Genomic DNA, 22,947 nt, shown 5'->3' with positions numbered 1-22,947 from the left:
TATTTCTAATCAGTAACAGATGTGACAGACTGGATCTCTAATGTTAAAGTGCCTCCATTTGATGGTATTGACTGTAAGGCAGCCATATGCAATTCTCCAAGCAAGATCCCTCCTGTCAGGGCATCCTTGGAACTTCAATAACTTATGAAACAAAGTGTTCTTGTCAGTACCCAATTGTGGAAGTTTGCAGTGAAAGAGACGAAAGATTTCTTAATACCAAGTTTTACTCTTTTTTTTTTTTTAATGGAAAGAATGCCAATGCCAGAGTGTTGTAGCAGTCTTATGGTTAAGCACAGAGCATCATAACATTCAGGAACAATCTCAGCTTTTGGATCTTTATAATCATTTACTCCAAACAGGGGAAGATGCAAACCAAGGTAGTACAGGAGAAGATCTGCAATATTTTATGGATTTTTGAAGTGCTGTATTGCTTAAATAGCAGAATTTTAAGACTAGAAACCCACATCCTCTGTGCTTCTTTGATAGTTGAAGAAATTTCTTTTTTTAGCCTCTTGGTATTGGTTGGACCAAAAAAATGAACAAACAAGAATGGGCTGACAGTTTTGGAATTAGCTGACCAAAAATTGCATGGGCTTACCATATAATTGCTTTTCTTCAGCTTCTGTGACGTCTGTAATATTTATTATGTACAACTGAGCAGGAAAGATTATGGTTTTGAGTACTACCTTTATTGAGGTCTCATCAGTGGAAGCCTGACCCGGAAGTGATACAAAGCTGAAATAATGCAGAAGCCGTATTTCCATATACAAGTAGTCATTATTCATCTATCACACATTATTATTCTTATTATTACGTGACACTTCCAGGGAGTTCAACGACTCATCGAGGGAGGACACCTATTCTACAACTCTCTGTCTCCACCAACTATAACAAACCACAACTACACCAACGCCATCTACTGCCCACCACTAGTATTTTCAGAGACAATCACAAACATCTATGCCCACGGCAGGATTCCAACCCACAGCCTTTTGGCTGGAGAATGAATACACTAACCACTCAGCCAACCAGGCCAGCACTTATTACTAAAATACTCTGGATTACAGATAGATGTTGAAAGTTTTTCCACTTGGTTATATTATGAATTAAAGATGCTAAGAAATTACATTCTTAGCATCTTTATTAAATTATAATTATATCCAAGTGTAAGCAAACAAAGTTTGCATGTGAAATAATTTCATAACTGACAATTCATATATAGAGGCTAATGACTTCACATCACTTGTCTTAGTATCCCATAATGCAAAGCACATATCCTTACAGCTATGTACATGTGGATATGTGTGCTTTGGATATGTGCTTTTCATTCTCATTGGTATTTCTTACGTGGTGCCTATCTTCAATTCTGCTCAAGATGAGTTTGTTCCTCTGGCTGACTTTACATTGTTCAGGCTTCCTAATGAAACAGCAGCAACCATGTTTAATTAGGAAATGATTCAGCTGGCATGACATTTCATCATGTTATGCCACTATTATTTTTGTTTATGATTTAAGCCAGTACAGAAAGGAATTTGGTCAGCTAATTCCAAAACTGTCAGCCCATTCTTATTTGTTCAATATCCATGTGGACACCTAATAACGGTGTATGTTACAAGAAAGTGAGGAATGGAATAAAAGCTCTTGATTCCATTCTTTACAGGCCATGTGGAGATCTCCTTCCTGTTATCTAGCTCTGACTCTTAGCACTTCTGTACTCAGAAAATTTACACTCCATTTTACTGTGTATATTATCGAACGGTCTTTCACACCTGTCTGCTATGTATCCTACAGCATCAAAAGCAAGATTAAAAGTTGGTCACACTACCATTCCATCAGCCTCGCTTCAATTCTCTTGAAAATAATGGAGAAAGTCAAAAAAAGTCAATTCATCACTACCTGGAAGCTTACAAATTAATCACTGTTACAAATATGAATTTCATTACTTTCAATCCACAGCATATCTCCCTGTTATGACCACAAGGGAATTGTACTCTTGCTGATGCTTATTCTCCCATACATGAACTACCTACTTTCATTAACCTCATATCCTATTCATCACTATATACTAATGATAATACATTCTATTCCACTTTTCATTTGACAAACTTTGTGGTGATCAAACATTCCAAATCAAAAAGTTGGTTGCCCTCCTTGGTATATTCCAGTGAGTGAGAACAACTTTGTTAATTTATCACTACCAAAATGCAGTCCCCTCTTATGGTGTGCAAGGAAGATCACACTTCAGTTTGATTCATCCCTGATAACATCCAAATCTCCATGCAAGATCAGAAATCTCTTTGAGTTGACTTACACACCTCTAGCCTTTCCTGACACAAGCATATCACACATCCACATCATCTTTTTCTGCCTCCAAGCTTATTTCTACTGAAGATGCATAACTTCATAACTATACATCTAAACCTACATAAATCCCAAATCCATCCAGCTTACGACCAGTGTCTTTGCATTTGGAGTGGATGCACAAATCCTACCTAAAAATTTTTGATACTATCTAGAAGAGGACAATCTGGTTAATGGATGACAACTTTCCCAGAGAACTCATTCAAATCACTTTCTCATTGACTTCCTTCTCCTTTAGGTCTCTGCTATTGGTATTTTCATAGATGGTGTTCTGGTCAACATTATTACACTTTCTCTACTTTCTGTTAAACACGTGAAAAACTTCTGATCAACATAAGTTCATTACATAGCTTTAAGACTACTAAACCAACTTCTTATCTTTCATCTATCTACCTTTGCATGGAAAAGTATTCTTTTCATTGTTTTCTCCCAAGAAATAAGATCTTTAACTCTTCAGGAAAGATTAACAGGTTCCTTCTTTATTCTTAACTGCTTGTTCCCATACACATAGCACCAATATGCTATAGTGCAAGCTACATCTTGCTTGCACAGCTGCTATACACTAAAATGGTTTTAATTTTGTTCAACAACATCATGCGTATCAAGAATTTAGGCCTAGCATGGCCTGTTCCGGCCTTAGAAGTCATCGTTGAATCGTTTAAGAGGACGTCCTGGTTTTCTTTTTCCTAATGGCTTGTATTTTAAGGCTTGTTTTGGTAATCTTTCTATTTTCATTCTTTGAATGTGTTCCATCCATTTATTGTTGTTGTTCAATAACAATTAAGCTTTTTTTCAATAATTTCACGCTTTGTCTTTTTTTTTTGTTTGTTTGTTTTGCTTTATTATTTTGTCTTCATGCTCTACCAATTTTGCTACCTTTACTGTGCATGTTTATCTTTAAAAGAATCACACTGTATCTGACCACAACTGTACTCCAGCTTGCAATAACTTAGAATTTAGCCGGTACTGAACTCATGCAAGCATACAACATTATAATTTACTTCCTTTTAATAGTAGCTGACTCAATCAGTAAACTTCTTTTCACAATGTTCTTGTTTCTAATGTGAAAGGAAAACATTTCTAATACAATAAAGCTGAGGCTTACCTTTTCTTTTCTTAGAGACAATAAGTGAAAGAGGAGCAGATCATTTGTGGCTATCTGCTGATTACATATTCACTTCCAGAAAAAAAAAAGCCACCATCAAGATGGCAAATTAATATAATTTTGGACATCCTGACAAGAGAATAAGATACACAAACAGAATTTTAGTTTATTTAATTTCCAAAGTATTTCTTAAAATGTAAAACTAATATTTTATGAAATTATTCCATATTACAATACTGTGCTATATGAAAGGAGATAAGGTTAGCACTCCCTTGATGAGGATGGACTGGTCTCCAGACTAATACATATAAGGTTAAGCCACTTAAACGTCTCCATAGTGTAACTGGAAGAACAATGGGTTCCTCACCTAAGTTCAGAGAAGACCTAAGTTCAGTTCTCATTATGATGAGAGAAATCTTCGTGTGAGCTTTTTTCAACTGAAGAAGATGAGTTAGCTGATCTGATACAGAGATAGCAGGGCTCTTTCATCTCAGAAACTCAGATTTTCCATCTTGCATACAAATGAATCAGACAGCATCCATGCAATTTACAGACAAAAAAATACTACTGGTGGACATCAGATAGTGCTGTGATGAATCCTTGGACTCATGGGAGGTGTCAAGTAGCAACAGCAACAACAACAACAAGTTTAGTTTAATCCTTTATCCAAGTATGAGCAAACAAAGTTTGTGCTTGAAAGTATCTTCAGAACTGAGCTAAGGTGGTGCAACACCTGAAGATACTTTCAGGTGCAAACTATGTTTGCTCACACTTGGATAAAGGATTAAACTAAACTTATTATGGTCTCACCAAGTGAAAAATAAACTCTCAACAACAACAAAAATGTGCACTTATATGGATCCCACTACCCAAATTGTAGGAAATTTCACCAAATTTCCATGGGGGTGGAAGAGCTTCCCCAGAGGAAAACTCAGTATTCTCCCATCCCCCACTTCAGAGATGAACAAACCAAACACTGTGTCATATAGACATAGCAGACCATGGAGATAATCTCTGAACCGCCCTATTATTAGAAATATTAGGTTTATATAAAACTACCTACTTGATCATAACCAGGACTAATACATAAATATATAATATTAAGTATGTGTGTGTGTGTTGCATGTGTAGTTCTAGTTATTTGTGTTTACATATCCATCAATGATAATACCAAAGATACAATAACTATAATTAATTATAAAGTAATTTTGCTTTTTTTTTCTGTATAATTTCATATGTATAATTAAATTCTCTTACCCTGTCCAGCAATAATACTAAGATAATTGGAATCTTTGTGACGTGCAGCACTAGGAAGAGATGCAGTTGCTTCAAGAGTATTGCATCTTCCTACAGATCCTCGGTTACTGTGTGTTTGTAGAGGAGTAGCTATTTCCCCAACAAGAGTAGAAACTGATCCATTAGCTCTGGATAATCTACGAGAAGAAGGTGGAGATGGAGGAGGAGCACAACTACTAGCACTTAGACGATTTGTGTTCTCCAACAGTATTGATATAAAAGGCAGGTACAGAGATGCTATTCTTGCTTGTGAAGACTAAATTTTTAAAATAAGTAAATTTACTTTATCAAGAACTATGATATTTATATTAAACTTTCAACTAATATTACTGTCTTAAAAACATTATTAGCTAGGTCTTCCTTCCATTAACTCATACTTTGTGTATGTGTGTGTTAAAAAAAAAGAATCTGTTATTTTCTATTTGATCCTTTAATCTTTTTTTTTAATTGTTGACTTTGTTTTATTACACTAAAAGCAATGTTCTATATCATGTTTCTTTCCTTAGTCAGCTGATAATTACGAAATATTGTGAGACAATACTTTATGATGTAGAAAAGATGACTTTGTTACTTTATACATTGAACAGGAGGATAAAATTAATCAAACTTGAAACTGAAATGGCTGTTCCAATCCTACAACAATTATTCAAAAAAAAAAAAAAAAAAAAAAAAAAAACATAATATTTCACTGGTGTACATAGCATTTCTTGGGAGTGTGTGTGTGTGTGGGAACGCAACTTTTTAAATTTTTTAAAATATTTTTATTATTATTATTACACCAGCATTTCCATGGAATCTGAAGAAACATCACAGGAATTCAACAGTAATCATTTTCCACACAATGTCTATGATGTCTACCACTCATTCATTACAAAGCACTCGCAGCTTTTACAAAATTTTTACATTCGGCACTTACAAAATGATTTGAATAGGCTGGAAATTTGGGCAAACAAAAATGACAGTTTAATGTTAGGAACCACACTTCAAGCAAAATATCTTGTCCTCATGCTCTTACTAACCAGAATCTATACACAACGTCCAAGTGTGACCCATTGTTGTCCCATGTACATCTTGTCATATGCTGAAAAATTTCAATTGCATCTACTCTATTCTATAAAACCTCTTTAGTAACTTATACATCACTATTTATTTCTTTCCACATATGCATTACTTTGAACTACAAACTCAATTGTATTCTCAAAGGGTGAACTCTGCAAGCCAGTCACCATTTTGGTCACTTGCATCTGGATCCTCTCCCCTAGAAACCCAAGTTTCCATAACCAAATCTATGCACAGTAATTCCAATGTTGTCTGGCATCACTATAGAATAGGAGGATCATGATCCACTGTCTGTAAACTCAATGTAATTCTGTGTAGTGTAGAGTGCTCTTCCACAATATGTTCTTACTTCATGGAGGTACCATGTAAAAATATTAAATAATATGGAAGTCTTATAAAGAATAATAACTTCCTTATCTTTAAATCAGTGTATTTATTAACAAGCAATTAATTCTTTTAGCTATGTCGCCAACTTTTTGTCTGTTCTTAACCAACTTTGTCTATAAGGACAAATGGAATATCAGCCCATTTGGTAAAGGAATGTTCAACCAAATTGGATGGGCCTTTCACATGTTTGTATAACTTGAGTCTCAGCTCAGGAATGGAAGGAATGCATGATAGTTCCATTGCACAAGGGTGGTGAAAATATGATGTATCTAACTACCAACCTATCGGTATCTCTGGAGTGGTGGTAAAGATTTTATAGAAGTTGGTAAGGACTCACATACAGAATCTCTGGAGTAGCAGTGAAGATATTAGAGAAGTTGGTAAGAATTCACACATAGAAATGGGTAGACAAGCAAGCCATATTATGCAGGAAGCAACATGAGTTTGCTACAGGAAGGTCATGTTTTAGCAATGGCCGAGTTGGATAAAGGGAATGGATACACTATGATAATAAGTAAGGGTATACAAATCCCTTGTTGTTCAACTGCCAGTAAGCAAAACTCTAAGGTCAAGAACTATGAATCTATGAGTTTCATATATACCGAAAAACTATCGATGAATATATAAAAAAATATCCTCATAATGTAATTACAGTATCACATCCCCTAGGGGCTGTGTTTTTACATTATGAGAAAATATCAAGGATAGTGAGGGAGCTTGCTCCATCTTTGCTTCGAGTTGCCTTGGTGTTGTACTACCAAGTGGTCATTTACACTTGGATTCGCCAATAGTTTTTCGGTATATATGAAACTCATAGATTCATAGTTCTTGATCTTAGAGTTTTGCTTACTGGCAGTTGAACAACAAGGGATTTATATCCCCTTAATTATTATTAAGGATGCCAGAAAAATAGCTGTTTGGCTTTCAAACACTATGATAATGTTGGAAGAGTTCTAAGGCATTTGATAGGATACCACACGAAAGGCTGTTGCATAAACTGGAGAATATGGGATTGGAATATAAACTCTTGACTTGGATCATGGGATGGTTGACAGATAGATATTATTATTATTATCTAGGCCTCCATGGAGTCAAAAGACTCATCGTGGGAGGTCATTTTTAAGAAACACAAAAGTTTATCATACCACTCCTTGAACCTATTGACCGTTCCTGCTCTAACCACTCTCTCAGGCAATGCATTCCATGGTTCAATCACCCTCCATGCAAAGAAACCACTCCTCACCCTCTTGCTCACAGCCTCCTTTCATAACTTCCAGGGATGGCTCCTTGTCATCACTCCTTCCTGCTGTTCGACAAAGCGAAAGAACTCCCCAATGTTTACCCTGTAAATGTCCCTCTCAACAGTTTAAAAGTCTCAATCATATCAACTCTCCTCCTTCTTCTATCCACCAAACTCTGCAGTCCACATTCCCCCAGTTGATCCTTCAGAATTTTGTAACTTTCTTTTTATTAATATAAATTAGGAAACACTTTCAAGTGACTATTGTACTCATTATTAGTTTGTATTTCTCATTGAGCATATACCTTTTTGCATCATAAGATTGTATTCTTAGACTTGATTTTATTGAAGGCATAATCCTTGTTTAATTTACAAGTACTTGCTAGTCTTTGAGGCCTCTGACCTTCCTCAGATTTGGTTTTCTTTAATCATAATATAGGATAAGATAATTAGTGTTATTCCTAAATAAATATATATATATATATATTTTTTTTTTTTTTAATTTTTTTGTGGATAAATTTAGTGTTCTCTTGGCTGGTTTGCTTGGTTGTGGGATGAATAATCCAAGATCCTCTAGGCTTGATATGTAGGAATCAACTAGCTGAAGTTAGAGTTAATTTGTCTTAATGGCTCTGTTACAGTGGGTATGAATCTGTTAGATTTAAGGTGAACAGAGGTGTACCTTAGGGTTCAGGCTTTAGGTCATTGTTGTTCAATCTATACTTTAATGACATCAGACAGTGTCCAACATCAGATGTGCAATTGTTTACCGATGATGCAAAGATAAGCAGGACAATCAGGGATGTTACTGATATTCAGCACTTACAAAATGATTTGAATAGGCTGGAAATTTGGGCAAACAAAAATGGCTAACAGTTTAATGTTAGTAAGTGTAAAGTTATGCACCTTGGTGTGATGAGATTTCCAGCCTCATATTATATTAGCAGAATTATGCTACAAGAAATTAAGGAGGTATAGGATCTTGGTGTATTGGTGGATAGGAATTTGAAGTTTAAAAGTCACATAGCAAAAGTTGCAAATACAACTCAGAGGATAATTGCAATGCTGAAGAAAAATGTAAGGATACGGAAGTCATTTTGCCTCTTTATAAGGCTTTGATAAGCCCATACCTGGATTATTTTGTGCAGATTTGGTCTCTTGGATTCCAAGAAGATAAAGAAACTATGGAAAGGGTGCAAAGAAGAGTTACAAAGATTATATCCAGATTACAGGATTTAGATTATGAGGACAGATTGCTAGTAAGTGGATTACAGACTCTGGTTAACAGGAGAAAGAGGGGTGATATGATAGGGGTCTATAAACGTTTGAATTGGTATTATACGATAGTGTCTGATGAAATTTTTCATTATATAGAAGGTGAGGAAATAACACGGAAGCATCCATGGAAGTTAAGTTTGTTCACAGTCAGGAAAGGGGTAAGAGCTAGGTTGATGAGTCCTTGACTGCCTGGAGGTCTTAGGTAATAATAATAATAACTTTTCCAAAAACATAACTACCACACCCATAACATCAATCAGTCTATAATAATTTGCTGCCCTGTACCACAGCGACCTTTATGTAATGGAACTCATGTCCTCTTTTTACTCCCTTGGGGTCCTTCCAGGTACTGAGATTTAAAACAGCTCAGATGAGATCACTGTTATTTTTCTTGCACTTACAATACACAAGCTGATATCTGACCCAATCCCATCTCTGTATTCACATGGAGATTTCTTAATATCCTAGATATCTCCAATTACACTACCTTTATTCCTCCATCAGTCTCTGCATTATCTCTATTTGGATGATATACCTTAGCAAAGTGATCACTCACAATTCAATCTTCTACTACTTCTCTATAATATGTATTCATTAAATTATTCTTTCATTACTTTTCCACATTGAAAAGAACTCTCTGAGATTTACACTGGGCTCAACTAATTTCTACTCATAATATAATTTTGCTTTGCTTACTTACCAGACTGATTATTCTTTTTATTTTGTACTGCTCATAAATTTTCTCTTCATGTTCCTTTCATAATTTTTTTCTTTTTTTGTTTGCAGCTTATGATTGTTATAACTAGCTGTCCATTTAACACCCACATGATTTATTCTACTGACCAGGCATATGCGAATCTAGTACTGTTTTTCTCATATACTCTCCTTATAATTTGTTATGCCATGACACTGCTCCAAATTGTCTGCTGAATTTGTCATAATAATTATCAATGAAATTCCACATATACCCTTTCTTAAGTGAATATTCCACAACCTTGTCACCTTAAATGTCATGGCTGCATGATTATTCTCCTAAACTGGAAGAAAAGTGGTAACTTTGGTATGGACAAATTCTCTGTTGCTATCACCAGATCCAGCACTGAAGCCTCTGGGTTCCCCTCCATGCTGTTTTAGGTAGTTTAATTCTCAGTAGATGCATAAATTATATTTTCTTCACCTCACATGTTCTTTCTTCCAATTAATTTATGTTCTCATAGCTGAAGTCTCCCATAACAACTTATCCTATGCTCAATGGAGAACTTGCATATCGTCGACATCTCTCTCTCTCTCTCGGAACCCATGGTCTGTAGCACCAATCAAATATATATTTTGACACATATCTCTCTGTAACAGCATATCTATCTATGCTGTTACAGAGAGATATGCTACAGATGTGGTGGGCACATAGTCTCATATGCATACCTCTCTCTCAATCATCCCTTCCTGCTGAACTTCTATTTTCTTGGTTGCAATTCTTCTGCTGCCATTAGTAGAAAAATCAACCCCGTGTATCCTGTTTTTCATATCTCACCTATATCGCCCATGAAATATCACTTATATTTTACTGCTGTAACTATATCCTGCTCTATCAAGTCTCCCAGTCTCACTAATGCCTATAATGTTTACTCAAGTCAAGCTAACTAATACCCAAAACTCCTCATCCTGATACATTTGGTATTAGTATATACAACATCACTTTTGGCACATGACAACCATTACATCTTTTAATGGCAAGTTCCATTCAGCTTAAATTAACTTTTTCTACTGCAGTATGCTATTGACTTTAACAAAAATTCAATATACTGACAAATTTTCCAAAACTGATTTTTTTTAGTAGTGTGTGTGTGTGTGTGTGTGTGTGTGTGTGTGTGTGTGTCCTTAAAAAAAGAAAGGACTGGAAGGATCTAGATCTGCCTACATTTGGATCCTCCTATCCCATCATATACTACTGAGATCAGAAAACATATATAACTTTTGTTTCACACTTTGTTTCTGAGAAACATTCTATCATACTTATACATACAACTATGAAACAGTATGTTATCCAATGTTAACACATCCAGTCAGACATACTACATATATACATAGAAATAAGGTTTCAATTACTGGAAATGTATTTAGCACAAAGAGTGTGCATAGCTCAGTAACACCAATGTCCTTTAATTGGAAGGACCTATGGTTGAATATTCTCTAGGATCTAAAAAACCTTATAAGACACTTTTCAACTCAAAAGGAGAGTTTGCTGATATCATGTGCAAGTAACAGATTTTCGTTCTGCATGCAGAATATCAAATTTACATACACAGACAGGATTAACTACCCTGCCATTGTATTAATTAGGTTAATAGGAAGCCAAGTTACTTGTCCATAATGGGAAGATCAGGTGTTTTACATAGTGATTTTCTATAACAAGGATGGTATTAACTATACTCTAAATGAGGTATCACAATAAACAATATTAAGATTTTCTTGCAATCGAATAATACAGAAAATAAATTTTCAATTATAATAAACTTACTTTGCCATAGTAACGCTCATCAAAAGCATGCTTGGCTAATAAATTTCTCAAAACACCAACACCCATCTGTCTAATTTCACGGACTTCACTTAAAGAAGCTCGAACTTCTTGAAGTAAGACTCCAACCAAAAAGTGATGACGGCAAAATTCTTCTGAGAGTCGATATTCATGTGCATAGTCTGGCACAAATGATAAAACTTAAAATAGTTGAAAAATCAAGTTATACTATACATAAATTCAAGTAGTAGTACCACAGGGATACAAAATTAAAACACATAATCCCCACATGACAGCTTTAATAGTAATGAAAAATCTTGTGTAATTGAAAGGAGACACATTTTCCCATAGTAAACTCATATCTCTAATTAGAAAAAAAAAAAAAACATTATGGTTTAAGTTTACAAATATTATTTCAAAATGATAGATACTATTATTTCAATGTATACGATACAACATTCTTCTTACCAGTAGAAAATAAGATCAAATTAGATATCTCAAAGAACAAATGTGAGAATCAAGGCAGATAAGAAATTCCAGAATGCTAACAATGTCAAGTTCTTTCCTAATATCCTCATTTTTATTATGATACTGCCACTGATGCAATATGTTCACTCCACTAATCTTTCTCAGAACTTCCCATATATGTGGTCTCCAGTCTTTGTTCAACTGTTATTTCTAACCCAGTTCTCAGATTCATAAGTTAAAATTGGTTTGAACACCGTTTTGTATAGAGCTAATTTAGTGTTTTCACTAATTCCTTACTTATTTCATATAAATTTATTCAGCTGACTGCCTACAATACATGCTATACTAATTCTGTTGTGCATTTTCACATTTCATTTGTCATCTTCACTTTGTTCTACACATGTTAATTTATTTTTAACAGTATTAATGAGAACACAGACTGATTAGAAAATAATAACCATTTATTAACTTATGCTGATATTTCGCTGGTATTATATCCAGCATCTTTAGAGCACAAAAACAGTTTGTCATAGTACGTGCCATCTATGTTGGGGATGGGGGGAAACAGAGAGAAAGAGAAAACAGGTATTAATTAGGTCTTAAGATGACTGTCTCAAATTTTTGGCAAATTTATACAGCCATACTTGTTAAGGTTTGGAGTATGTTTCAAGGCCTCTGCTGATTCCAGAAACAATCTCTCGGACTTATAACAACATGTGTAGGACTTTTAGTTTTTTTTCTATTGATCCTGTGTGCAAGGGTATCTAAGGCATATTCTACTAGACCCAACTTACCATAATGAGAGTGCCAGATGTATTTTTAATGTTCACTGAGGCAGATATCCACAGTTCTTTCTGTCTGTCCATAGTGAGCTCGATTACATGAACAGGGCACTTCATAAACTCCTGGATGTGATAAAGAAGAGATTCTGGACCTATGGACACACAGGAAGAACTGTGGACATCAGCCTCAATGAACAAAATAAATAAATTAATAAAAAATACATCCGGCAAGTTGGGTCTAGCAGATCATGCCTTAGATACCCCTGCACACAGGATCAATTGGAAAAAAAACAAAAGTGCTACACAGAAGTCGTTGTAAGTCAGAGAGATTGTTTGCAATCAACAGAAGCCTTTAAACATACTCCAAACCTCAACAAGTGTGGCTGTATAAATTATAAATTTATCAAAAATTTGGGAGACAGTCATCTCAAGACCTAATCAATACCTGCTTTCTCTCTCTTATTATTATTATTTTTTTTTTGTGTTAGACTGAAGTCCTAATTAGGACTTCAGTCTTTGTGTTGTCCATTGCAATTGTTTAATCTTGTCCCATTGTTACACCAAACTGTTGTTGTTTTGTGCTCTGAAGATTCTGGATATAATACCAGTGAAATATCAGCAATAAGTTAATAAATAGTTATTATTTTCTTATCAGTCTGTGTTCTCATTAATACCATTAAAAATAAATTAACAAGTACAACAAACACATAAGCGCCTTTCCATGCACTTGTTCTGCATGTTCACTATTCAGGATTCAGCTGATGTTTTCAATGTTTCTTCCTATTTTCATTATGTTTGTCTTTTTATTGCTGAATTTCATACCAAATTAATTACAACAGTTATTCAATTTAGTCAGGAAATCTTGTAGACTTGTACTGGATTTATTTAGAAGAATAACATCATTTATATAAACCAAGAGCAATGATTCACATTGTCAATTTTGATATCAGATTTAATACTACTTTCCTTCATGTGATCTATATAGATAATGTTTAAGAGGAAAAACTCTTCTAAAACCAAGAGCTATGATTCACATTGTCAATTTTGATATCAGATTTAATGCTAGTTATCTCCACTGCTATTCATTATCTCTATAGATCACATGAAGGAAAGTAGTATTAAATCTGATATCAAAATTTACAATGTGAATCAGAGCTCTTGATTTTAGAAGAGTTTTTCCTGTTGGCACTTTGTCATATGCCTGTTCCAGATCTATGAAACTTAAATACAAATCCTTGTTATATTCCAAAGATCTCAACTATTTGTCTTAAAGTGAAAATCTGATCCTGATAACCTCTATTTGGCCTGAATCCAGATAATTCTTCACCAAGCTTCCCTTCCACAATTTTTCTTAGCCATTTCTCAAGTATAGCTGCATAATACCTCTGTAATTCTCACATTCAGTTTTACTTCCCTTTTTATATATGGGTACTATGAGAGCTCTACTTCAATCATCTGGATTTAACCATCTGACCAGGCTTTCTGAATTATGCAGCGCAGTCACTATAAAACTTTTATACCTCCATACTTGACCATTTCTGGTCAAATATCATCTACTCCAGCTGCATTTCTACATTTCAGGTTTATGATGACTTTTTCTATTTCAAGTATGAAAATATATTCCTGACTGCATTCCTGTTTGGAGTTTTCTACCACTATTTAGCAATCTTTCAAAGTTATTATTATTATATGTGACACCTCCAAGTAGTCCAAAGACACATCAAGGGAAGGCACCTACTGTACAGCTTTCCATCTCTACCACTCAATCCACCAACTACAGTGAACTACTACCACCGTCATCACCTACACCAACACCATCTACTGCCCACCACCACTAGTATTTTTTGTTTGTAAATTGCATGTGTTCTCAAGGCCAATTACTCCAGACACCTAGAATATCTTTATCTTCAGCTTTCATATTGCCATCATCATCCCTGATTCCTTTTACAATACTCTTTCCTCCATTTCTTTTCAATAACTTTCAGAATATTTTGCCACTTTCCTGATATTTATTTTCTATTTTCTTACCAAAGTCTTTCCATGACTTTTGTTTAGCTAGTTTTACATAGTGTTCATTGCTTTCTTACATTTTTCTCTGTATTCTCTAAGAGCACAAGCTAACTTACTATGCTTTCTTCTTTTCCTTGACTGCCTCTTTAAATTCATGAGTCGCAATGGAGTTCTGATTTTTCTATCCTTGGAGAAAACCTCAATACATGCCTCTCTGGCTGAACCAATCCATGCATTCTTCAGGGTTTGCCACTGAATCTCCAAGGTTTGGTTCTAGTTTTCATTTTTTTTTTTTTTTTCTTGAATGATGTTTGTGTATTTGAGTCTACAATTTACCACTGAAAGATGCTCAACTTTGATTCATTTTAAAACTTTCTTACAAATACGTCTTTTCCATATGAAATTTGATTTTATCCTGTTCATAACAAATAGTGATCATTTCCTATTTCAAATCCTCTGTATACTCTTGTGTCCTGAACCAGTGGGAAAACATTGCCAGCAACTGTAACATAGTCAATGAGATTTTTCTTATTTCTTGTATCTTATCGTCATGGGAATTTGAGCACATTTTTATGTTGGTACATGGTGATAGTAATAACTAGTCTATGTCTTGAACAGAAATCCAGCAGCCACTTACCATTATTATTAGCTTTGCCCTTTTCTCCAAACTGTCTCAAAACATTTCTATATGTCTGATAATTATTTCCTACTCTGCTGATTAGATCTCCAACATGGACCAACTTTTCCTTTTTCATTGTGTCAGCTGTCTTCTCTAATGCCTTGAAAAATTCCTCCATTTTTTCTATAGTAGAACCTTCTGTGGGACCACAAACACAACTAAGTCTCACTGTCCAGTTCCCCATTCTGATATTTTCCCACATCACTCAACTTGATATTGCTGCCATTCGAGATTATTCTCATATTTAGTGTCGAATACTATAACTTCTCCTTTTTCCTGATTGTTATTGCCTAATATAGCAATTAGTTTTTCTTTTACATAGAAAGTTTTCACTGGTTTTTGTATTTGTTTCAGTTATACCTATTATATCGATCTGGTACTTATCCAATTTTTCTGCTCATTCCTTTTCTTTTCATTTTTCTTACATTGATAGTACCAATCTTGAACTCTGCTGATATTGAGTTGGAATGTGTTCTGAGATTTGTTTCAGTAGCTGACTTTGCACTGTTCATCCTGGTTCCCTGTGGAAAACTACAGGGCTTTGTTTAACCAGGCGATTCCCCAGCTAGCACAAAATTTCTTTCATGTTGTATCATTTTACATGGTTGTTTAAGTCAATAAGAACAAAGTTTGATTGGCTAAATCCCAAATTGCTAACCCATTCTTGTTTGTTCAGTATCCAGGTAGATATTGGGTGCACCACATTAGGTCAGAAGTCTTGGTCACTTGTCTGCTTTCCTTAAAAGGCTATGTGGAAGTCTCCTCCCAGTTATACAGCTTTAGTCCTTATTGGATATCATAATGCAAGGTGTGGGTAAAACTGATGAAATTGCAGTTGGTATACAGTTAAACACATATTGATAGGTTAATTTTTCAAAGAGCAGTTGCTGATTCAAAAGTTTGTGTTTATACTTGCTGCAGATATATTCAATTCTGTGGGTATTTATGGAATAGCAAATGCCAAAGGTATTTGAAATAAGGGAAATAAATTCAAGTATTTAGTAGCTTCAATATGGAAATTACTGATATTAGAGTAACATGGTTGACTGAGGATGACATTTATAAAAATAGAAAATTTGGGTGTATAGCATATTTATGAAAGACAGGAAGCATAAGCACAGCTGAATACTGCTAAGGATAGCAGAACAATTATTTCATCACAATAAAGCAATCAGCATGAAAAGGGTGAGGGAGCAAGGTGATTTTCTGAAAGTGTATGGTAGAGGTAGGTAGAGGTGTGTGGGATAAAATATTTAATGAGGTGTTCATACCTGGAAATGTGGAGGGAGGCAGATAGTAAGGATATGTTTACTCATGCTTGGCGAAAGGATAAACACAGGAATATAATTTCATTTCAAGTATAATTTACTACATTATAAAGATAGCAATTTTCCTGGCGAATTCTCTTATAATTCAGGCATTTATAATATTGTGAAGGTCTTTACAGTTCATCCAATTACAAACAAAAGCTTCACAAACATCTAAGCCATAGTGAAATTTGGGAACCCATACACTTTGTATGCAGAGTGTAAATGATATCTAACTCATTCAATGAGGCTGACAGCTGATGATATGTTAAGAAACAGAACAAATATTACATTACACTAGACAAGGCAAAGTGAGACGATTGCAAACAAAAAATGCACCTCCCTCCCAGAAATTTACTTCCAATTTATAATCAGACCAGATTGAGAGGTGAAAATTAACAGAATATTATTATTATTATTATTATTATTTTCGGGCTACTCCAGAGAGTCCTTAGACTCATCGAGGGAGGCCCTAAACATCATGTCCACACAATTATATGACATTCTCACAGTATCTATCATACCTTGCCTTGAACTCGCTCACTGTCATAGCACCCACAACAGACTCTGGCAGCTTATTTCACTCATTTACCACTCTAAAAGTAAAGAACCCAGCTCTAACACCACTAACCACACTCTTGCCCAGCTTCCATAGGTGTCCCCCTAGTTCTCCCACCACTAGTCCTGATCTCAAAAATATCCTCTGAATTAATCTTATAGAATCCTTTTAGCAATTTGAATGTCTCAATCATATCTCCCCTTTTCCGCCTATCAACCAGTTTCTGCAACCCACAAATCTTCAACCTGTTCTCATATGGTTCATTCCATAGACCTGCTATCATCTTAGTCACTCGCCTCTGGATCCTCTCCACCTTCTCCCCATCAAGAAAGAACCGAGGTGACCAAATCTGGGCACAGTAGTCAAGATGAGGTCTTATCAAGGTTCAGTACAGAGGTACAATAACTTGCTTGTCTCTGCTCGTTAAGGTATTTTTCAACAACCAAGTGAGTTGATGAGCTAATTTAGCTACTTTCACAATGTGCCCCCTAAACTTCATCTCCCTATCCACCAACACTCCCAAGTCCCTGGCCTCATCAATCTCTTGGAGTACAGTTCCACCCATGTGGTATACTGCTGCTAATCTTTTCACTTCAAAATGCATAACCTTACATTTTGTCACATTAAATTGACATCCATTCTCCTTAGCCCAGAACTCCAATCTATCCAAATCATCCTGCAAGATTTTGACATCTTCTGCATTCACTATTGCCCTACCCAACTTTGCATCATCAGCGCACAACAAATGAACTGTTCCTTTCAGATCCTTCCCTATATCATTAATGAACAAACTGAACAGCAATGGTCCAAGAATAGAACCCTGCAGCACACCACTAGTTACAGGCCGTAACTAGTGGTGTGCTGCAGGACTCCACTACTGAGTAAACTACTCTCTGATATCTCTCCATCAACCACCCTCTTATCCATCTCACCAACCCTATATCCATTCCCATATGTTGTAGTTTACGGATTAGAATTCCATGTGGTATCCTGTCAAACGCCTTTGCCAGGTCCAGCAGTATCACTGTAAACCCATTTCCCTTATCCAGTTCAGCCATCACCTTGTTATAAAACTTGAGCAAGTTACTCAGGCATGATCTACCCTTTACAAAGCCATGCTGTCCCCTGTACAGTATCTCATTTTCATCAATCCATTCCTGTATTTTTCTCTTGACTACTTTTTCCAAGACCTTGACAACAACTCCTGATATGCTGATCGGTCGGTAATTTGTAACCATAGTCTTGTATCCTCCTTTATGCAGTGAAACAGTTGTTTCACTGCATAAAGGAGGTTCTTTCATTGAAAGAACCTGCATAAAGGTTCTTTCATTGAAAGAACTGTTTGGGATTCTCTTTTGCTTGCATAGCTAGTTTCCTTTCATAATCGGCTTTTGCTGTTTTTACGTGCCTTCAGGTCACCCCTCTCTTTAAATTCCCTCCACAGTTGTTTCTTTTTTTGCAGCTCAAGCTTAATGGTGTTATTCATCCATTTAACCCCTACTTGTTTTACTATTTAGACCCTAGGTATACAATCAGCTATAACCTCCTGTAAATGCTCCTTGACCACTTCCCATGCTCTATCGACGTCCAGTCCTTGCAGTTGTACATGCCATGGCACTGATCCAAGCAATCTCCTAAGCTTGTCATACTTGCCAGCAGGGTAATTCCACATATACCCTGTCTTAATCAAAAATTCCACACCTTTAGCCACCTTCCAGGTCAAGACCTTATGATCACTCTCACCAATAGGTGGCAATATGATCATATTCATTACAGTCAAATTCTCAGATACTATTACCAGGTCAAGCACTCTCACACCCCTAGTATTTTCAATTACATGCTGTCTCAGATAGTTATCCCTTAATAATTGAATAAAATCCATTTCCTTCCTCACATGTGTCCTCTCCTCCTTCCAATCAATGTTACCATAATTAAAATCTCCCATAATAATTACCCTACTTCCACTCATTTCATCAATTTGTTTATGCATACTATTTCCACCATCTATTCCATCACCTGGTCTATACCAGCACTCAACTGTGTATTTTATTCTGCCAATCTCAATCTCACACCAAATAGCCTCAAATGAGCTCCTTTCACTATCCTGCAATACAACTTCAATTCTCCTTGGTTGCAGTTCATCAGCTATCATCAATAACACCCCTCCCCCCCATTTTATTCTCTCTGTCCCTCCTAAACACACTATAACCTACACATTCTATCCCACTAACTATATCATCTTTCGTCAGCCATGTTTCACTAATGCCAATAACCTGTGGTCAGAAAGAGCCAATCAAGGCCAAAAATTCTTCCTTCTTGTTCCTAATACTCCTGGTATTAGTATACATGAAATGCAGTGATCCCTTTGTTCCACCCCTATCTTGATGCGTTATTCTAAATGTCCCATTCCCATTTTTTGTCCTTAGTGCTGGCTCAGGTACATTATATACATTTTTACACTCAACTGTCTCACTGATGTCTGCATATCCACTCCCCCCCCCCATATACTTCTATATTAATTTTTACTGTTAAAAAAACTTAACAATATTATATTTCTGCATATACACTGCAAAATATATGCACAAACTAAACTTTTTTTTAATAATCTATGATCATTATGAAATTCCTATCAGTGGCAGCAATAAATTTTTACTGCTATAATTAATTATATATAACATATTTAATACGTTATATGTGTAAAGGAGTGGAAAGTGGAGAAAAAAGTGGAATAAATTGTTCCACATTGCAAACGGGAGGGAGATGAGGATAAAACTAAGGCTGCTGTGTGTCTGGAGTTGTGGTTAAGGTGTTAGAGATTGGTAAAGACAAGGATTCAGAACCGAATTGATAATAACAGTATTCTCTATGATGGACAGCATGGGTTTGTTAAGGAGATCATATTGGGTGACATCATGTTTTAGCCATCTGCATTATGTACTACAAGATGATGAATTCACTGGATGAGTATATAAGGGAGATGAGTATACAGTGGTATACTTGGATTTTTCAAAAGTCTTTGACAGACTGTTACATGACAAGATTGTAACTAAATTGAAAATGGATGGGATTGGATAACAAATAGGTGACTGGCTGTGAGAGAGGTATCAGCAGGTTGTGTATGGGACTGAGGAGGGGAGGAGTGATATGCAAAACTGTAACTTGTATGTTAATGATATTAAAATAAGCTTAATTGGAGATATGCAGCTGTTTGCCAACAATGCAAATTTAGGAAAAACTATGAGGAGCAATGCTTGGATTCATCACACAAGTTGAATTAGATTTAAACGGTATTGAATCGAACACAGATTGATAAGAAAATAACTATTTATTAACTTAAAAGCTAATATTTCACTGGTATTATATTCAGCATCAGAACACACAAACAAAGTTTGTTATAAATGCGAGACAACCACAATTCAGTGTAACAGTAGGGCTCCATCTAAGTTATAAAAAACAGTAGTCCAAAGTTTTGAAAAAAATAAAATTAAAATAAATAAATATTACTTTGGTCTTAGGATGACACTCTCAAATCTTTGGTAGATTTATACAGCCATACTTTTTAAGGTTTGGACATACTCCAAACCTTAACAAGTATGGCTGTATAACTCAAATCTATATAGATTTGAGAGTGTCATCCTAAGACCAAATTAATATTTATTTATTTTAATTTTATTTGTTTCAAAACTTTCAAGGACTACTATTTGGACTACTATATTTTTTTTCAAAACTTTGAACTACTGTTTTTTTTTTATTTTTATTATTATTATTTTTTAAACTTGGATGCTGCCGTCTTAGGACTTTAGTCTTGTGTTGCACACTGCAATTACTTACACTACCCCATTATTATAACTAATAATTAAGGAATTGACAGCATACACTAGAAATATAAATTAAATAAACTATAACATATACTTTCCGATATTTCGGCAAACGTCACATTGCCATCTTCTTGGGAACTTAATACAAAGACAAGTGCACACAAGTACTACATAACAGCAAATGAGAACCGAAGCTAGGAAGCTAGTGGTTTCCTAAAGTCCTGATGGTGCCCCCTGGTGGGCAATATTGGTAGTTCTTGGCCTTTGGGCTGAAGTTCTTCTGATAAATGTTTCCCAAATTTGGGGCAGTCTCATGCATCCAAATTTGTTGAGGTTCGGCATGTTCCTAAGGGCTGAGGCTGATTCCATGAATCGTCTTTCATATTTGAACTTGCTGCAGCGTATTACTGTGGCTTTCTTCCATCTTATTCTGTGGCGAGTATCCAGAGCGTGGTCTGCAAGCCCAGAGTGGCTGTGCTGGTGAAATCGGATGTAATCCTTGTGTTCTGAGATTCTGATATTTGCTGTCCTGCCTGTTTGGCCAAAGTAGGACAATTTACAGCTGCAAGGGACCTGGTATACACGAGGTAGGTCTAGGGGAAGTGGTTGGTCTTTAGTGGAGTGGATAAGGGATGCCAATTTTCTATGTGGTCTGTAACAAGTGGTCAAGTCATGTTTTTTAAGATTTTGTTGATTTTTTCCGAGGTGCCTCGGATGTAGGGAATGGTGATGGATTTAGAGTAATCTTTTTTGTGAAGGGAGGGGGGGGGGTTGTGGATAACTAGTTTAAGTATTTTTTGGATTCTTTTTTTTGGGGGGGGGGAGGGATAGCCATTGGCTGAGAAAGTGTCATGGATGTGATTTAGTTCAGTGGTTAGGGCTTGATCATTTGAACAGATTATTTTTGCCCTGTTGAATAGTGTCTTAATAACTCCATATTGTTGTGAGGGTGGGGGGTGAGGGGATTGTTGGTGAATGTATCTGCCTGGGTGGGTTTTCTATAAACTGAGAAAACCAAGGTTCCATCAGGCTGGCGGGTGACTAGTGTGTCTAGGAAGGGGAGATTATTGTTTTCCTCTTTTTCCAGGGCGAACTTGATTCTAGGATGTTGGTTGTTTAAGTGTGTTAGGAAGGAGAGGAGTGAATCCCGGCCATGTGGCCAAATAGTGAACACATCATCAACGTAGCGAAGCCATATGGTAGGTTTTTGTGGGGCTGAGTTTAAGGCTTTCTCTTCAAAAGTCTCCATAAAGAAGTTGGCCAAGGGTAGGGAAAGTGGTGAACCCATGGCTGTCCCCTCTATCTGTTTGTAGAATTTTTCCTGCCAAACGAAATAACCTGAGTTCATTGTAAACTGAAATAGGGCTGAGATATCGGGAGGAAATTTAGCTTGGATTAGCTCTAAGGTTTCTTTGAGGGGGACATTCGGGAATAAGGAGGAGATGTCAAAACTGACCATTATGTCATTATGTTGGAGTGTAAGGTTTTCTATACTGGCTTTGAAGTGGGCTGAGTTTTTTATGTGTGATGGGGTGTTGCCAGTATAGTGCGAGAGTGCTTTGGCTAAATGCTTGGCTAGTTTATAAGTGGGGGAATCAATGCCATCCTCTATGGGACATAATGGCACATTTTCTTTATGTATTTTTGGGAGCCCATATATGTGGGGGGATCGAGAGTTATATGGTTTCAGTCTGTTGGTAATCTCCACAGGCCAAGAAGTGACCTTCTTAAGGAGCCTATGGAGTTTTCTAATTTGAGAGTTGGTGGGATTGTATTCAATAGGGAGGTAAGTGGATCGATCTAATAGTAAAGCCTAGAGCTTACCTGTGCAGTCATTAAGATTGAGTACCACAGTGGCGTTCCCTTTATCTGCTTTGGTGAGCACTATTTTTTTTGTTTTTCTTCCATTCTTGTAGTGACTAATTCACTAATGGATATGTTGGATTTTGGATGTTTTGCTTTTGTGAGAACACAGGCATCCAATCTAATATCGTTGGCGATGTGGTTTGGAAGATGGCGAATCCCGCGTTCAATTTTGATCATTAATTCCTCGACCAGTAATTTCTTAGGAGCAATGCCGAAG

The 22,947-nt window shown here is 35.9% G+C and overlaps 1 protein-coding gene and 1 non-coding gene across 2 annotated transcripts in view; one reads left to right on the top strand and one right to left on the bottom strand.

Annotated features, from left to right (window-relative positions):
- Positions 1–22,947, bottom strand: part of Ziz (dedicator of cytokinesis protein Ziz) — an 826,359-nt gene that overhangs the window by 275,059 nt on the left and 528,353 nt on the right. Inside the window, exons 29-30 of the mRNA XM_090414187.1 lie at positions 11,245–11,423; positions 4,724–5,018 (exon numbers count right to left, since the gene is read on the bottom strand). Of these exons, the coding sequence (XP_090270313.1) occupies positions 4,724–5,018; positions 11,245–11,423 (474 nt within the window). The remainder of the gene's footprint in view (positions 1–4,723; positions 5,019–11,244; positions 11,424–22,947) is intronic.
- On the top strand, positions 3,705–3,830 carry LOC150093240 (U6atac minor spliceosomal RNA). Its single transcript, XR_016550475.1, has one exon. It is a non-coding gene; the product is annotated as a U6atac minor spliceosomal RNA (small nuclear RNA).

This window comes from Typopeltis vanoorti, chromosome 24 (genome assembly GCF_054136105.1).
Source record: "Typopeltis vanoorti isolate ZY-2024b chromosome 24, IOZ_Tvanoo_1.0, whole genome shotgun sequence".
In the NCBI taxonomy this organism is placed as follows: Eukaryota; Metazoa; Arthropoda; class Arachnida; order Uropygi; family Thelyphonidae; genus Typopeltis; species Typopeltis vanoorti.
The sequence above is the reverse complement of the archived record's forward strand: the minus strand, read 5'-3'. Positions and strand labels throughout refer to the sequence as shown.